At 43.2% G+C, this 15,547-nt stretch overlaps 1 protein-coding gene across 6 annotated transcripts in view; it reads right to left on the bottom strand.

Annotated features, from left to right (window-relative positions):
* Positions 1–15,547, bottom strand: part of FRMPD2 (FERM and PDZ domain containing 2) — a 99,603-nt gene that overhangs the window by 33,910 nt on the left and 50,146 nt on the right. For all 6 annotated transcript variants that reach the window (XR_015156613.1, XR_015156614.1, XM_086381274.1 and 3 more), the window contains 3 exons: positions 12,462–12,617; positions 7,505–7,690; positions 584–728 (listed from right to left, as the gene is read on the bottom strand). Coding sequence is in view for 4 of the 6 variants with exons in the window: in XM_086381274.1 (XP_086237400.1) it covers positions 584–728; positions 7,505–7,690; positions 12,462–12,617 (487 nt within the window). In the remaining 2 variants the exon portion in view is untranslated. The remainder of the gene's footprint in view (positions 1–583; positions 729–7,504; positions 7,691–12,461; positions 12,618–15,547) is intronic.

Raw genomic sequence — 15,547 nt, 5'->3', positions numbered from 1 at the left:
TGGTGCCAAACAAAACCCCTTGGCATGCTGCAGTCTATGGGGTCCCAGAGAATCGGACACGACCGAGTGACTGAAAACAAACAAAACCCCCACAAGCAGGAAGCTTCCGTAACGTGTCACGAGGAGCCATGAACATCAGATGTTCATTCTAGATGAGTGAGAACAGCACGTCCTGTTGGGGCACAGCACGAACCCGCTGGATGGGCAGTTGCTCAGTTGAGGACACCGAGGCCCAGAAAGGCAAGTGAGTGTTCACAGTCACGCAGCTAGTACCTGGCATATCTCTGAGTCTGCTGGACTCCAGGGTCCACATTCCAAGCCTGGGGTTCATCTGCGTCCAGATCACCTGGGTCTTCACAAGGGCAGATTCTGACTCAGGGGCCTGAGACTCTGCCTTCCTAACTGGCTCCCAGGTGACGCACACACAGGGACCACTCTGGGAATATGAATGGTGAAAGCACTATATTATATTGCTCCCTTTTATAAATGAATAGGAAATAATGGTGAGAGCTCAACAGTAACCAGGATACACCCAGCCTTCAAGCCCAACTAGCTTTAGGCTGAGAACGTAGTGTGTACTCACCACTCGTAACTCCAGGAGAACTCATCTGAGCATTAAACCCATGCTGGGCGCAGCACAGGCCCAGCAGATATTTACAGGTCTTGACTGAATCAGCGACAAATGTGTGCTTTTTCCCAGTGACGCTTGTGATGATGAACTTCTTCCGCTGCGGGGAACAAATGCAGACTTCAATCCACTGACCATTCTCACCCATCCATCGAAGTATAACTATCCAGAAAATAACCAAATGCAGGAGCTGTCAGCTGGATACCAATGTAGGCATCCAGAAGGGTATGGCAGACATTGTCTGACTATGGCCCAATATTTTTTCTTAGTTTAAATACAACCCCTCTTTTTTTCCCCCTTCATTCATAAATCAAATGTTTCTTTATTGAGCAATTGGTATCTGCCAAGGACTGTGCTAGGTGAAAAGAATATGAAGTGAGTTCAGTACAGGCATTTCCCTCAGCAAGAAGTGAACATAATCTCCACGTGCGTCGGGAAAGGCCACTGAATATACTTATAGTTTGCATTGTCCGAACTCCTGGGCTTGGAAGGCAAAATCTCAGCTAGCAGGTTTACAGAAAAGATAAAATCACATCAGCAATCTCATGTTTTCATGCTGTTATGTGCCAGGTTCTGTTCTAAATCCTCTCTGTGTCTTAATTCATTTCGTCCTAGAAGCTACAGAATGAGAGCAGTCCCATCATTATCCTTATTCTACAGATGAGGAAGCGGACGGAGACGCCTCAGAATGCAGCAGGAACTGAGGTCATATCACCAAAAAACACTTCCTCCGCATTTATACCTTCAAGGCCCATGCGCAAAGGGATAATTTTTGTACCGCTCACTGAGATAAACTGGAGAGGAATATCTATCTGGGGCTATCTATATCGAGCTTCCAGGAAAAGATCCTTAATGTTTGCAATATATAACTCTAATAAGAACAATGAAATATACAGTAATAGAAATGCTATTAAATACAAATTTATATATAACTTCCAAATAAAATCTCTATTCTAGATATTTCATAAGAACCTTGAGCTTGCTCCTATAAAGATAACTTTATAAATACAGGTTTTATGCTTGAAAGGGCATTCTGAAACTCCTGCACTTCTTTAAGGCTGCTGCTGCTGCTGCTAAGTCGCTTCAGTCGTGTCTGACTCTGTGCGACCTCACAGACAGCGGCCCACCAGGCTTCCCCGTCCCTGGGATTCTCCAGGCAAGAACACTGGAGTGGGTTGCCATTTCCTTCTCCAGTGCATGAAAGTGAAAAGTGAAAGTGAAGTCGCTCAGTCGTGTCTTACTCTTCACGACCCCATGGACTGCAGCCCACCAGGCTCCTCCATCCATGGGATTTTCCAGGCAAGAGTACTGGACTGGGGTGCCACTGCCTTCTCCGTCTTTAAGGCTAATCCCTTTTAATTTTTGATAATTGCCATTCCAAGAACCTCCATTCACACAATCAAATATTAACAAAGGGTGACAACTGTTCATTACTTCCCTTTTAAAAAACTTTTTTTTACCATTAACCTAATTTCAGATAATTTAAGCATTCTCTAAATATCCTTTACTTTTATTAACAAATTAATGTTGAATCTATACTAATGTGAATGGATTTTGAATTCAACTGAATTATATCTAGTATTTTATATTTAATGCATTTTCTCAAACATTAATAGATGCTATCTAACTATCCTCACTAATTTTTTCCTCAGTATTCAAATTATAATGTCTAAACTCCACTGGCTGATCATTTTATCCATACTTTTCCAAAGTTGAATATTTGCTTAGAATCCATCTACTTTGTCAATATGCATTGATATGCTTATATACAGTCATGACAATTTTATATTAAATTCACTCAGGTATTAAAAATCTTAGATAAGTCATTTTCTAAAATTGAATAATTCTTCTTTAACAAATCTAAAAAAAGAGAATTGTTCACACGTGCACACGTATACACCACATCTTTCTTTCAGACCATAAACTCTTGCCAAACCATTGTGCTTTCGGACCCCAGTGCCCTAAGGTATTAAACCCCCCAGAGAGGAGAACTGCTATCTCATTTCTTGGCATGAAGCTGAAAATAGTCTTGACTGTAGTGGTTTAGATTTTTTTTTCCCACTTTGATAACATCATTTAATGGGAAATCCATATCTTCAAGCCAACTTTCACACAAGCAAACTGCTCCATGAATAAGATGATGAGTAACTTGAATCTCAGGGTTTTCAGCACAAACACAAAAAGTGTATTTACATCTGTGTTGTTACAGAATAAAAATACTTGGTGTTTCTGTAACATCATGCTTGTTTCAAAGCATGTTTTATCATTTCAAATATTTCTTCCCTTGTAATTTTATTGTTGTTCCTTTGCAGGCTCATTTATTTGTTTGGCTTGACACATCTTTGCAGGATAAGATTCTCTCAGACAGAGGCAGATGTGCCCAGGTAAGGAAGTTGAAACTCCAGACCCCTACTTGGGAAGGTCATTTCCTGGAAGGGACCCAGCAACAGCTTCCTGTGTTTTTATAAAATGTAGAAAGAAAGATGCTTTCACCACAATCAATTAAAATCACTGACTCTTCTTTCCACTGGAACTCAGTCTTATTTTTCTCACCAGAGATAACACTGCACGATGGAGAAGCAGACCCCGCTAAGGAGAAGCAGAAATGAATGGGGCTGCTTTCAATGTAGAGTTAATGGGATTTATTTACGTGATTTACAGTCTCTTCTGCAACAGTGTATTGCCAGCCATCCCAGAATATTCCTTCCATTGGACCAACTCACCCAAAATCTCAGCATAAAGACAGGACCCGTAATCATGTAAAAATTGACTATGCCCTACAATAACCAGCCTCAGAAGTATGTGGCGTCAGCCCTAGAGAGGAATAAGATTTGAAATGCAGAGCCAGAGGCCAGTCTGCAGGAAACATTTTCAATCATCAGAAATGAAAACCTGTAATTTAATTCTCAAAAACATCGAATTAAGTGGAATTTTTATCCTATCAGGAATGTACTTTGTAATTGTACATATACTGCCTTATCAATACAGTGCACATTTTTTTCTTTTTCTTTTCTTGATGGGAATCACACAATATGAAATTTATTTGATTTTCCTGTGTTGGTAGCCTAGAAACCTGCAGTGGCGCTTCAAAGAGCAAGAATGTCTGTCGCAAAGCTGCATGTTTTATGGATCTCATCAACAATAAAAACAACTTTCAATCAGATGTGCTAGATTTCTCTTCTCTCTAGAAAAAAAGATATTACAAAAGTATCATCCTATGGAAAAGTACAAAGTGTGTGCCACCAAAACATTGAAAGAGAAAAAAAAGAATTATAGAGTTTATCCGGAAATTCATTAATAAGAATATTAACTTTTTTACTTTGGGGATTTTGCAGTAGTTGATCTTTTACAATTCAAGAGTTGTGGTGATTAATTTTCTCATTCTACATGAGCAGTCACTTTAAAACCTTGTTTGTTTTTGGAAATTTGCATCCTTGTTTTTAAAGAGAGCCCTACAAATGCTGTATCCTCCCAGGCTTCGCGCATTTCTCTCCAGACATTTTTAACTACTATTAATATCCAAGAACAGTTATTAGCATGGGTAAGTTCATTATTTCACAATGAATGCTTTCGTGATTGAATAATCTTCTGAATTGATGTCTCTGTCACAGGCGGGCTGCCAATGTACCTACAAATCATATTCATTGTAAAAATGGCATTTTTTTCCTATTTCCTTGGCTACCTCTCTTTAGGATGACAAAACATGTTAGCAATTGTCTGAAGCATTCTGGCTTCCTCTAGTAATTAAGCTAATTTGAAACTAGCTTCCTAAGTCATAGCATGAAGAGCTCAAGTCATTTTCTGTGTAAGATGCTGGGTTTGTGGCAAGCAGCTGGTGATGTTACTTCCCATGATGACTTTTCCATAAAAAAGGATATTTATGTTGAGGAAGAGACTGGTCATCAGAACATGGAAATCCTAATTAGTGACTGGGTGTTTTTAAGCTACAAAGTTTGTTTTGTGAACCAGATGACTTTCCAGCTTTAAACAAGAAATTCTTTGTGGTCACGGGGAAAACAAATATCTGTAAAAGTTAAACCAACTTAAATATAAAATACTTCAGGGGGCTGTTAAATTTATGGCTTCAAAAATTCTAGTTTTCAAAATTACTTGGTAGGTTGTCTGCACTTCTACAAATGTTTTAAAAGAAATTACACTGAGAATTGAGAATTTTGAACAATCAAATATGAGATAGAGAAAATAGGAAGTAATAACAGTATTGAATATTCAATAATCACGACCCCACTGTGGCCTGCCAGTCTCCTCTGTCCATGAAATTCTCCAGGAAAGAAAACCGGAATGGGTAGCCATTCCCTTCTTCAGAGGATCTTCCTCACCCAGGGATCAAAGCCTGGTCTCCTGCATTGCAGGCAGATTGTTTATCATCTGAGCCGCCAAGGAAGCCCTCATTGTGAGTCGGCTCTTCACATCAGGTGGCCAAAGTATTGGAGTTTCAGCTTTAGCATCAGTCCTTCCAGTGAACATTCAGGACTGATTTCCTTTAGGATGGACTGGTTGGATCTCCTCACAGTCCAAGGGACTCTCAAGAGTCTTCTCCAACACCACAGTTCAAAAGCATCAATTCTTCAGTGCTCAGCTTTCTTTATAGTCCAACTCTCATATCCATACACGACCACTGAAAAAACCGTAGGCTTGACTAGACAGACCTTTGTTGGCAAAGTAGTGCCTCTGCTTTTTAATATGCTGTCTAGGTTGGTCATAACTTTTCTTCCAAGGAGCAAGGGTCTTTTAATTTCATGGCTGCAGTCACCATCTGTAGTGATTTTGGAGCCCAAGAAATAAAGTCTGTCACTGTTTCCACTGTTTCCCCATCTATTTCCCATGAAGTGATGGGACCAGATGCCATGATCTTAGTTTTCTGAATGTTGAGCTTTAAGCCTACTTTTTCATCAAGAAGCTCTTTAGTTATTTGCTTTCTGCCATAAGGATGGTGTCATCTGCATAGCTGAGGTTATTGATATTTCTTCCAGCAATCTTGATTCCAGCTTGTGCTTCGCCCAGCCTGACATTTCACATGATGTACTCTGCATATAAGTTAAATAAGCAGGGTGACAATATACAACTTTGATATACTACTTTCCCTATTTGGAACCAGTCTGTTGTTCCATGTCCAGTTCTAACTGTTGCTTCCTGACCTGAATACAGATTTCTCAAGACGCAGGTCAGGTGGTCTGGTATTCCCATCTCTTTAAGAATTTTCCACAGTTTGTTGTGATCCACACAGTCAAAGAATTTGACATAGTCAATAAAGCAAAAGTAGATGTTTTTCTGGAACTCTCTTGCTTTTTTGATGATCCAGCAGAGGTTGGCAATTTGATCTCTGGTTCCTCTGCCTTTTCTAAATCCACCTTGAACATCTGGAAGTTCATGGTTCACGTTCTGTTGAAGCCTGGCTTAAAGAATTATGAGCACTACTTTACTAGCGTGTGAGATGAGTGCAATTGTGCGGTAGTTTGAGCATTCTTTGGCATTGCCTTTCTTTGGGATTGGAATGAAAACTGACCTGTGGAAGTGCAGGTCAGCAGTGGCCTGCTGCAGGGGCTCTGGGTGCAGCAGACCTGGGTATGGCATAAGCCCTCTTGGAGGAGGTCACCATTAACCCCACCATAGAACCACCAGAACTTACACAGGACTGGGAAAACAGAGTCTTGGAGGGCACAAACAAAACCTTGTGTGCACCAGGACCCAGGAGAAAGGAGCAGTGACCCCACAAGAAACTAACCCAGACATGGCCATGAGTGTCCAGGAGTCTCCGGCAGAGGAGTGGGTCGTCAGTGGCCCGCTTCAGGGCCAGCTGCTTCAGGCTGCATTTGGAAGGCCCCGAGTGCAGCAGTGCATCATGGGACCTTTTGAAGGAGGTCGCCACTGTCCTTATTACCTCCACCATCGTTTGGCCTCAGGTCAAGCAACAGGCAGGGAACACAGCCGCGCCCATCAACAGAAAATTGGATTAAAGATTTACTGAACATGGCCCTGCCCATCAGAACAAGACCCAGTTTCCCCCTCAGTCAGGCTCTCCCATCAGGAAGCTTCCATAAGCCTCTTATCCTTCTCCATCAGAGGACAGACAGAATGAAAACCATGATCACATAAAACTAACCAAACTTATCACATGGACCACAGCCTTGTCTAGCTCAATGAAACTATGAGCCATGCTGTGTAGGGCCACCCAAGATGGACAGGTCATTGGGGAGAATTCTGACAAAACATGGTCCACTGGCGAAGAGAAGGTCAAACCACTTCAGTATTCTTGCCTTGAGAACCCCATGAGCAGTGTGAAAATTAATTGTAACTAAATTCAAATAAATGATGTTCAAATGTTATTTCAAACACTGTACATTTAATAGGTGTGTTATTACTGTAATTTTTTTTTAATGACTGACAAATGTTTTCACATCTGTAGTCCATGGGAGACAGACCAGATGCCTCCCCACTATGTGTGCAAAGGGAAAATTAAAATAAAAGGAAAATGTTTCAAAAGCATGCAGACTCCATTGCACCTACTTCAAACTCTCCTTCCCCATCTGCCACTCCCAACCTTGCCACTCCCAAAATCAATAGATTCCCCAAACTAAAAGAACTTCACCCAGAGGGAAGGTGTAGTCCTTTAGGCTAGTGGCTGCCAGTGGAGGTGACAGGGGCCTGGGTGAAGGATGGCAGAAGAAGTGGCCTCCAGGGGACTCAAATCCCCTGGTAGACTTCTCCCAAACATGCCATAGTCAACGGAGTACAGGTTAGCTGACAGGCTGTGAGCTTAACTTCTTAGGAGAAGATCATCTGACCTATTGTTCCTTTAAAGGGGTAAGAGATCAAAGGAAAACAAAGCCGGGGTCATATCAACTGAGTGACACTCACATAAGCCAAAATCTTTTCAATTTCTCTCCACTGGAACCGTAAAGTTGCAATTCGGCTGTTGTTTCTCACTTCGTATACGATAACACCCTTGGCACAGATCCCCAGAGCCATTTCCCCTTCCAGCCGTGTCTTCTCTGGAAGAACTTGGTACACCAGCACACCATATTCCGGGAGCTGCTGAGCGACCTAGAATGAGAACAAGGCCAATTAAGAAGAAACAGGCACACTGGTCTAAAATAATGGATTTCAAACCATTCCATGAGGAAAAAAAAAAAACAAAACCTTAACAGATGTTCTGAAAAAAAGAGTAAGATTGCCAAATAAGTTTCGGAAACACTAAGCTACACATATCTCCTTACTACAGCATTTCTCTGCACCTCTAATATGATGGTGTTGTTATATTTTATTAATAGAATGAAGGAATCCTTCCCTAATGAAGTACCTTGAGACGCTAGGAACACTGATATTAATTATGAAAGGGATACCAGAAAATAATAATATCCTGAACAAGGTTGTAGAATTCAGATTCTTCTGAATCATCTCACAGGGATTTCTTTTCTAAAGCCTACTGCAGTACTACTGATACAACCCCTTCATTTTACAGGGGGAAAAACTGAGGCCCAGGCACAGAAAGCAGCCTTCCAAATGATCAGCAGCACTATTAAAACAAGATAACATCCTGCAGAAAAAAGGAGCAATCACTGGCATTTCTCAGCATGTGGCAGTGATTGGGTGGGGTCCCCACAGTCCAAGATCTGTCTTCAGTTTTCCAGTTTAGGAGACAGAATTTTGTCAGGAACCTGAGGGTCAGTCAGAGCTGGGAACTGCAGCAGGCTAACCAAAATCTTCAGAGACTGGTGTGTAAACCTAATCCAGATATTCTTTTTTTATGTCTGAATGGTAATCATGTCTCTGTTCTGGTCTCTGCCATCTTCATCCTCACCTGGTAGACTCCAGTTCTTACTAGAAGACTGATGCACCTAGGCTCAAGGCAAGTGGGCTAAGAATGTGTACATGTGCTCTCCACACATTTGAAACTCCCTCAGAAGGGTTTCAAGGGTGAAATCCGGTGCTCATCCTACCCCAGAGCAGAGGGGACAAAATCCTGCCCAATCTCTCTCATCCTCACAAAACTGAGGACAAATTATGGCTTTGGAGAGCTCCTTTCTCGAGCCCTTTTCTGTCTTTTCTCCCTGTACTGATAAGTAATCTGTGCAGATAGGTCACACTGCCTACAAAACCTATAGCCTTTTGCATGATCTTGATTACATTTCTGCAGCCAGAATCTCGCTGTTTCTTTCAGCTTTGGAAAGAGCCTGTCATCGTCACTGTCATCGTCATCGTCTAAAACAGTATTACCAGACATCAGTGCTGAAATGTCCAATGGCCAGACTGAGCATGTGCCTAAAGTACGACAAAGCAGGGCCAACCCAAAACAACTGCATAAATTCTTTTAAAGAATTTGATGTGATATTTCTAAAAAAAAAATTAAAGCACTAAAATAGTCATCATTAGAATAGAATCAATAGAATAATAGACTATTCGATAGAATAGAATTCTATCGAATATTCATCATCAGTAGAAGATTCTATTCATCAATAGAATAGCCTCTATTAGACTTTCTTTTATTTTTTAAATTGTTTAGTTTTGATTTTAATTTTTAATTTTTTAATTATATAGAAAGGGATATGATATTGAAGTACTTGGACCCACAACATTTTTAAAATGGTTCAGTGCTGTTCTGTAACAGAGCAGGACCCTACGGGGCTTTCCTGGGACAGACTTCCTCATCCGGTCTCTTTCACCTGCTTCTCGTTGGTAGAAAACCTTTATCTTCCTAGGCCTGCCCTTCTTTGACCTATCATTGCACTTCCAGGAATCTGTCCTAAGAAAATATACCAAATGACCAAGATCAAAACCCTTTGATCAGAGTGATGTTTGGTGCAGACTTCCAGAGTTGGGTTGAGAAAACTAGTTCCTTGCAATAAATGTTCCTAAAGGCCCCGCCTTATAGAGTACTTGGAGAAGGAAATGGCAACCCACTCCAGTATTCTTGCCTGGAGAATCCCAAAAGCAGAGGAGCCTGGCTAGCTAGTTACAGTCCGTGGGGTTGCAAGAGTCAGACACGACTTAGTGACTAAACCACCACCTATAGGGTCCTACCTAAAAGGTATCACCTAAAGGTAAGGGAAGCTGGTGGCTCAGAGGTAAAGAATCTGCCTGCAGTGTAGGAGACACAAGAGATCAGTTTGATCCCTGGGTCTGGAAGATCCCCTGGAGAAGGAAATGGCAACCCACTCCAGTATTCTTGCTCAGAAAATCCCTTGGATGGAGGAAACTGGTCCACAGGGTCACAAAGAGTAGTACATGACTGAACAACTAAACACAAAGGTACCACCTTAAAAGGGATTATTGGGCAAGCTTTGCAAGGGATATTTACAAAGCATTTGTATTTGTCTGGGGAATGCATAGGTTATAATGCTAAGTGGGAAAAAATACAAGGTACAATCAGTATGACTTCAACAACAAAAAGAAAATATTTTAACAGCATATGGCAATCCCTAGTTATGTGGAAAAATGGCTCCATGGTTGAAGAAGTTTGGAAAACACCAAGTTAACCTTGAACAAGTTGTTCTGAGATTAACATGCTAATATAGGTGTGAATCTTGCCAGCAGCAGTACCCAAACTGGACTCTCGCCAAATCTGATGAACTAGCAGCCTTAGTCATCAGTGACGCGCAGGCCAATAGGTGTCATCTGATAATGGAAAAGGGAGCCACCAGGAGCTATAACTAAATAAGCCAGGAAATGTTTATTGGAGTAACTGGTCTCTGTGCTGAGTTCTGGGGATCCAAGGCCCTCTGGACATTTACAACCTGGAAGAAGGGACAAGAAATGAACAGAGATGTCTGTGATGTAGACTGTCAGCAGTATATGCCAACATTGTATAAAATGTTTCTAACCTTTGACCCTGTGATTCTACTCATGAGAGTCTATCCTTAAGAAATTAAGCAGAAATGCAGCTAAAGACATATGCAGAAAAAAATATGAATCTCAGTGTTGTTTAAAATAGTCCCATATTTACAATAATTTATGTGTCAAATAACAGGATACTGAGAAAAAATTTGGGGTACCTCATGTGTTGATTCAAAAGAAAGTTTCAATAGTGAGATGAGATTTAAAAACAGCCCACAAAACTGACTATATAATATAAATCCAGTTTTAAACGTAAGTGCATGTACACATGTGAATGCACAGACAAAAGAGGGAAGGATGAACACATACAAATGGATGGTGTTGTCTCATTGGGGAAGAATGAAGTGAAAAGTGAATGTGCATTCACTCAGTTGTGTCTGACTGCAACCCCATGGACTGTAGCCCGACAGGCTTCTCTGTCCATGAAATTCTCCAGGCTAGTATACAGGGGTGGATACCCATTCCCTTCTCCAGAGGATCTTTGTGATCCCAGGATCCAACCCAGGTCTCCTGCACTGCAGACAGATTCTTTACTGTCTGAGGCATGAGGGAAGCCTATTTGCGTGTGTGTGTGTGTGTGTGTGTGTGTGTGTGTGTGTGTGTGCGTGTGTGTGTGTATGTTAGTCGCTGAGACATGTCTGACTCTTTGCAAGCCCATGGACTGTAGCCCACCAGGCTCCTCTGTCCATGGGATTATCCCAGCAACGATACTGGAGTGGGTTGTCATTTATATATATATATATCTCACTTTGCTGTATATACTTGAAATTAATGAAGTATTGTAAATCAACTAATTTGAAAACGATATCCCCCAAAAAAGTTTCCACATTTTTCCTTGAGTTGGTGGCTTCCTTTACAACTACTGGTCATCCTTCAATGAGAGGAAGAAGGGACACAACGAGCCAGGCACACTAAGCCAGGGCTGCGCAGAGGCCTGCAGACCCAAATCCTTGGCTTCTCTGCTGGCTCTGTGGTCCTGCACCCTCTCTCCACCAGAGGTGTGCTCATGGCTTTGAAGTGCTCACTTGTTCATTGTCAAGGGAATGCTGCATCCACTTAGCAAGGAACCGGAACAAAGGCTGGATTAGGGAACACACTGAGCGCCTTTCTCCCAGAGCTGCTCAAATGAAACACTCAAGTGTTTATACTGTACTAAGTGCTGCAGAAAGTTCCAAGTGACTGACCAAAAAAAATATAGCCCTCACCTCAGCAGTTCTGCTTTCAAAAGACTATCTCTATCGAAAGCTAGAAAACAGAATATTTTTGTCTCAGGAGACATTGTAAAAAGAAATATAAAAGCCCTGGAGTTCCCTTTTTAAACTGCTCCCCAACTCTAGAAGCCCCACCAGGGACATCACCCTGGTGATGCTCGGGGGCCCCTCCCACATGTCTCTCCCCCACCCCCAGCTCTATCTGCACGGGCAGAGCGGCCAGCCCCTCCTGTCCTGAAGCAGAGTAACTGGTACTGTTTCTGTTCTCACTGGGCAGCTATCAGCTCTCACAGTGCTGCAAGCCTCTGGGTCCCCTTCTGTCCTCTCTGCAAAACTTAAACTCCCCAGAGGCAGAAAGCACGTCCTTCCTGTCTGTTTCCTGTAGTGCCTGGTCCACTCCGGGTGTTAAGTTGTGAACTGAGCAAAAGCTGTGCATTGGAGGCTCTGTGCACCAACATAAGAGACTTCGCTTTTGGCTCACACTCAAGTTTGCACTTCAGATGTCAAAAATGTCTCTACAAGAAATGTGGCCTGCCCCCACTCACAGAATATTGACAGTGTGAGCTCCAAGGTTGAAGAAAGGGCCTGCCATGCCCACCCTGGCCCAGTAAATCCTGCTCATTTGGGGGATCATTTCCAATGCCATCTACTTCCAAAAGTCTCGAGCCCTGTGCTTGTATCTCCCTGTGGCTCTGAGCACACCCAGCCCCAGGGAAATCTCTGGAGGGTATTGCTGACTACGTGCCCCCTCAAGAGTCCAAAGGCCTCACCCTCAAGAACTCCAACTCAGCATCCTCTCCCCAAAGCATGGGGCTCAGACGATGCATCTCTGAGACTTCGACTTGGGCCTGGAGAGCCGTCATCCTCTCAATGAGACTTGCAGGGATATAATCTTCAACTCGAAAATAGGCTTTGTTCTCTACCTGCTGGAAAGATGCAGAAGAAAAGGGACACAGCCAAGACAGCTTCTATAAGACTCTGAGCAGAACAGAAGCCTGTCTGCAGTCGCAACTCAGTTAGGGGCCCCGGGAAAAGATGCTCTTTTGAAGTGCCCACTGAATATCATATTCTACCATAGTAGAGATTGAGCCAAACCACGTAACAGAAACAGAAGGGAAAGGGGAAAGAAGCCACCTGTTTTTGACCCCCTTCTGTATGCCAGGAGGTCCCCAGAACATATTAGCTCTTTCTATCCTCCAGGTAATCATAAGAGGACAGTATTATTATTGTCATTGCCAACATGAGCCAAATGAACAAGAAAGAAAGTCATTTAACAGAACTAAGTTCACACCATTTGGAAGTGACAGAAACAAAGCCCTCGCCCGTTCCGCAATGTCACGCCACTTCCCCAATGGCACAGTGAAACCCTGGCTCTAAAGCTGTGTTCCTATATATTCACTCAGCACTTCTATCTGCATGCGCTACCAGCACACTGCCCCCTCTCTCAAGGGAGGCTTGTCTATGGCACCATCTCTTCACAACAAAGTGATCAAGAAGCATCCCCCAAACAAGAGAAGATCTGGCACCAACAGCCCAGGCCTGAGCCTTCGGCGCCGACTCTTCTGGAAACCTGAGGCTGCAGCCCTGCTAACACTGTGGCTCGCCATCACTCACTTTGCAATACTGAGTTCCCTGGTACGGACTCTGGGGCACGGAGAGGTACACAGACATTTTGGAGGAGTGGTCTCAAGGTTCACAGGAAGGAGTGAGGAAGGTAGAGCTTGGCAGATAGAAAAGCTGACCCTTCCCTGGTGTTCCTGAATTAGCCCATCCTAGTCTCAGGAAGCCAATACCAGCCTAATCTTGGGCAAGACACAAGCTGAGGGCAACTGTCCATGAGGGAGGCAACTGGAAACTGGGAGCATCTGGCCTTTTCGGGGCTGGGAATGGGCACGTTGGTCTGATGAGGGGGTCTGCCAGGAACGGCACAGCATCCACTACATCCCCATGTTCCTGGTCTGGCACAGGAGTCCCCGTGTGGCTGGAGACAGAATCCTCCAGCCTAGGGCTGGCCCATGCCAGTTCTGAGCTCAGCTCAGAGACACTGAGAGGAAGAAATTGCTTGGTAATCCAGTACACAAAAAAGCGTTCAGATGCTGTTAGAATGGCCCCGACCCGGAAACTGGCACCAAGTGCTGGCAAGATGCAGAAGAGCCGGAACTCATTCAGTTACTGGTGGGAGTGCAAGATGGTTAAGCCTCTTTGGGAAGACAGTTCTTCAATTTTTTATGGAACTAAACAAATTTGTGCCATATGATCCAGCAATCATCTCTTTGGTATTTACCCAAAGGAGATGGAAACGTATGTCCACACAGAAATCGGCACATGGGTGTTCACAGCAGCTTTATTCACAGCTGCCAAAACTCTGAAGCAAAAGAGGTCCTTCAGTTGGTGAGTGAATAAATAAACTCTGGCACATCCAGACAATGGAATATTATTCAGCACTAAAAAGAAATAAGTTATCAAGCTGAAAAGACATGGAGGAAACCTACATGCATATTACTAAGTGAAAGAGGCCAGTTTGAAAAGGCTATGTACTGTATGATCCCAACTCTATGACATTTTGGAAATGGCAGGACTATAGAGACTGCGAAAAGATCAGCAGTTGCCAGGGGTAGGGGAGGAGGAGGGGGAGCACGGAGGAGTTTCAAGGCAATGAAAGTACTCTGGGGAATTCCCTGGTGGTCCGGTGGTTAGGCCACTGCCAGGGCCAGGTTCAGTCCCTGGTAGGGGATCTAAGACACTGTAAGCCACGTGGTGTGGCCAAAAAAAAAACCACTACTCTGTATGATTCTGTAAGAATAGATATCTGTCATTATCAATTTGTTCAAACGTAGAGAATGTACAACGCTAAGAGCGAACTCTAATAGTAACTGTGAACTCCGGAGGATAAGGATACATCAGTGCGTAGGCTTATCAGCTGCAATAAATTGGAATTGATAGAAGGAGACGATGGGAGTGGGGGAAGCGTATGTGGGGCCAAAGGGCACGTAGGGAATCTCTGCATCTTCCACCCAATTGTGCTAAGAACCTCAAACTGTTCTAAAACAGAAGTCTATCAAGCATTTTTTAAAATTGTTTAGGACATTAAACATTTTTTAAAAGTGTAGGACCTTTGACCCAGCATCCTTTTGCTAGAACTAAAGAAGTCAGATCAACAGAAGTCAGCATGAAACTAAAAGAGCTCCAGCATCAGTATTTCTTTCTTTGTCAGTGGTTATGCGCACTTCCATGGAGCCTCTAGGTGACGCCCACGAGCGAGAAAACAAATAAGAAAGCCAAGTTCCGGCCCTAGTGAGGCACGCCACGTGGTTATCCCAAAAGCTCATTAGGAAGGCCAAGGGAAGACATACTACTGAGTGAGAAAGCAGAATGCAAATCAAATGTGGCAACATTTACAACTGCATAAAATCCCCATGTGTGATCAAAGGCTGGAGGAGAATGCACCCAGAGGAAATTTGTTCTGCTGCAATGATGTGATTAAGGAGATTTATTTTTGTACCAAACTGTCTTTGTCTCCCTTTTTAAAATGCAAATGTAATCATGTTACTTCCCAGCTTACAATTCATCAGTGCCTCCAGTCTTTCACTGCAGTGGTTTCCAAATCATGTTTTTTCCCCCGGCACCAGAAACATTTATCAGACAAAATATCCACCCCTTAGAAGGGCACACGAGGTTCCTTCCTGGATCTGACTGGCAGCACTGCCCAGCCTCGAGGCCCATTAACTAAGGCTGCCGTGAAATCCTTGCAGCTCCGGACGGGCCAGCCCCCTCCTCCTGCTCACTCAGTGACCCAGATGTAGGGAGAGGCCTGCACTCTGAGACCTCCTTATGCCCTTTGACATGCCCACTGCAG

This window comes from Bos grunniens, chromosome 28 (assembly GCF_055505025.1).
Source record: "Bos grunniens cultivar Pamir isolate PY7600 chromosome 28, Bosgru_T2T1.0, whole genome shotgun sequence".
In the NCBI taxonomy this organism is placed as follows: domain Eukaryota; kingdom Metazoa; phylum Chordata; class Mammalia; order Artiodactyla; family Bovidae; genus Bos; species Bos grunniens.
The sequence above is the reverse complement of the archived record's forward strand: the minus strand, read 5'-3'. Positions and strand labels throughout refer to the sequence as shown.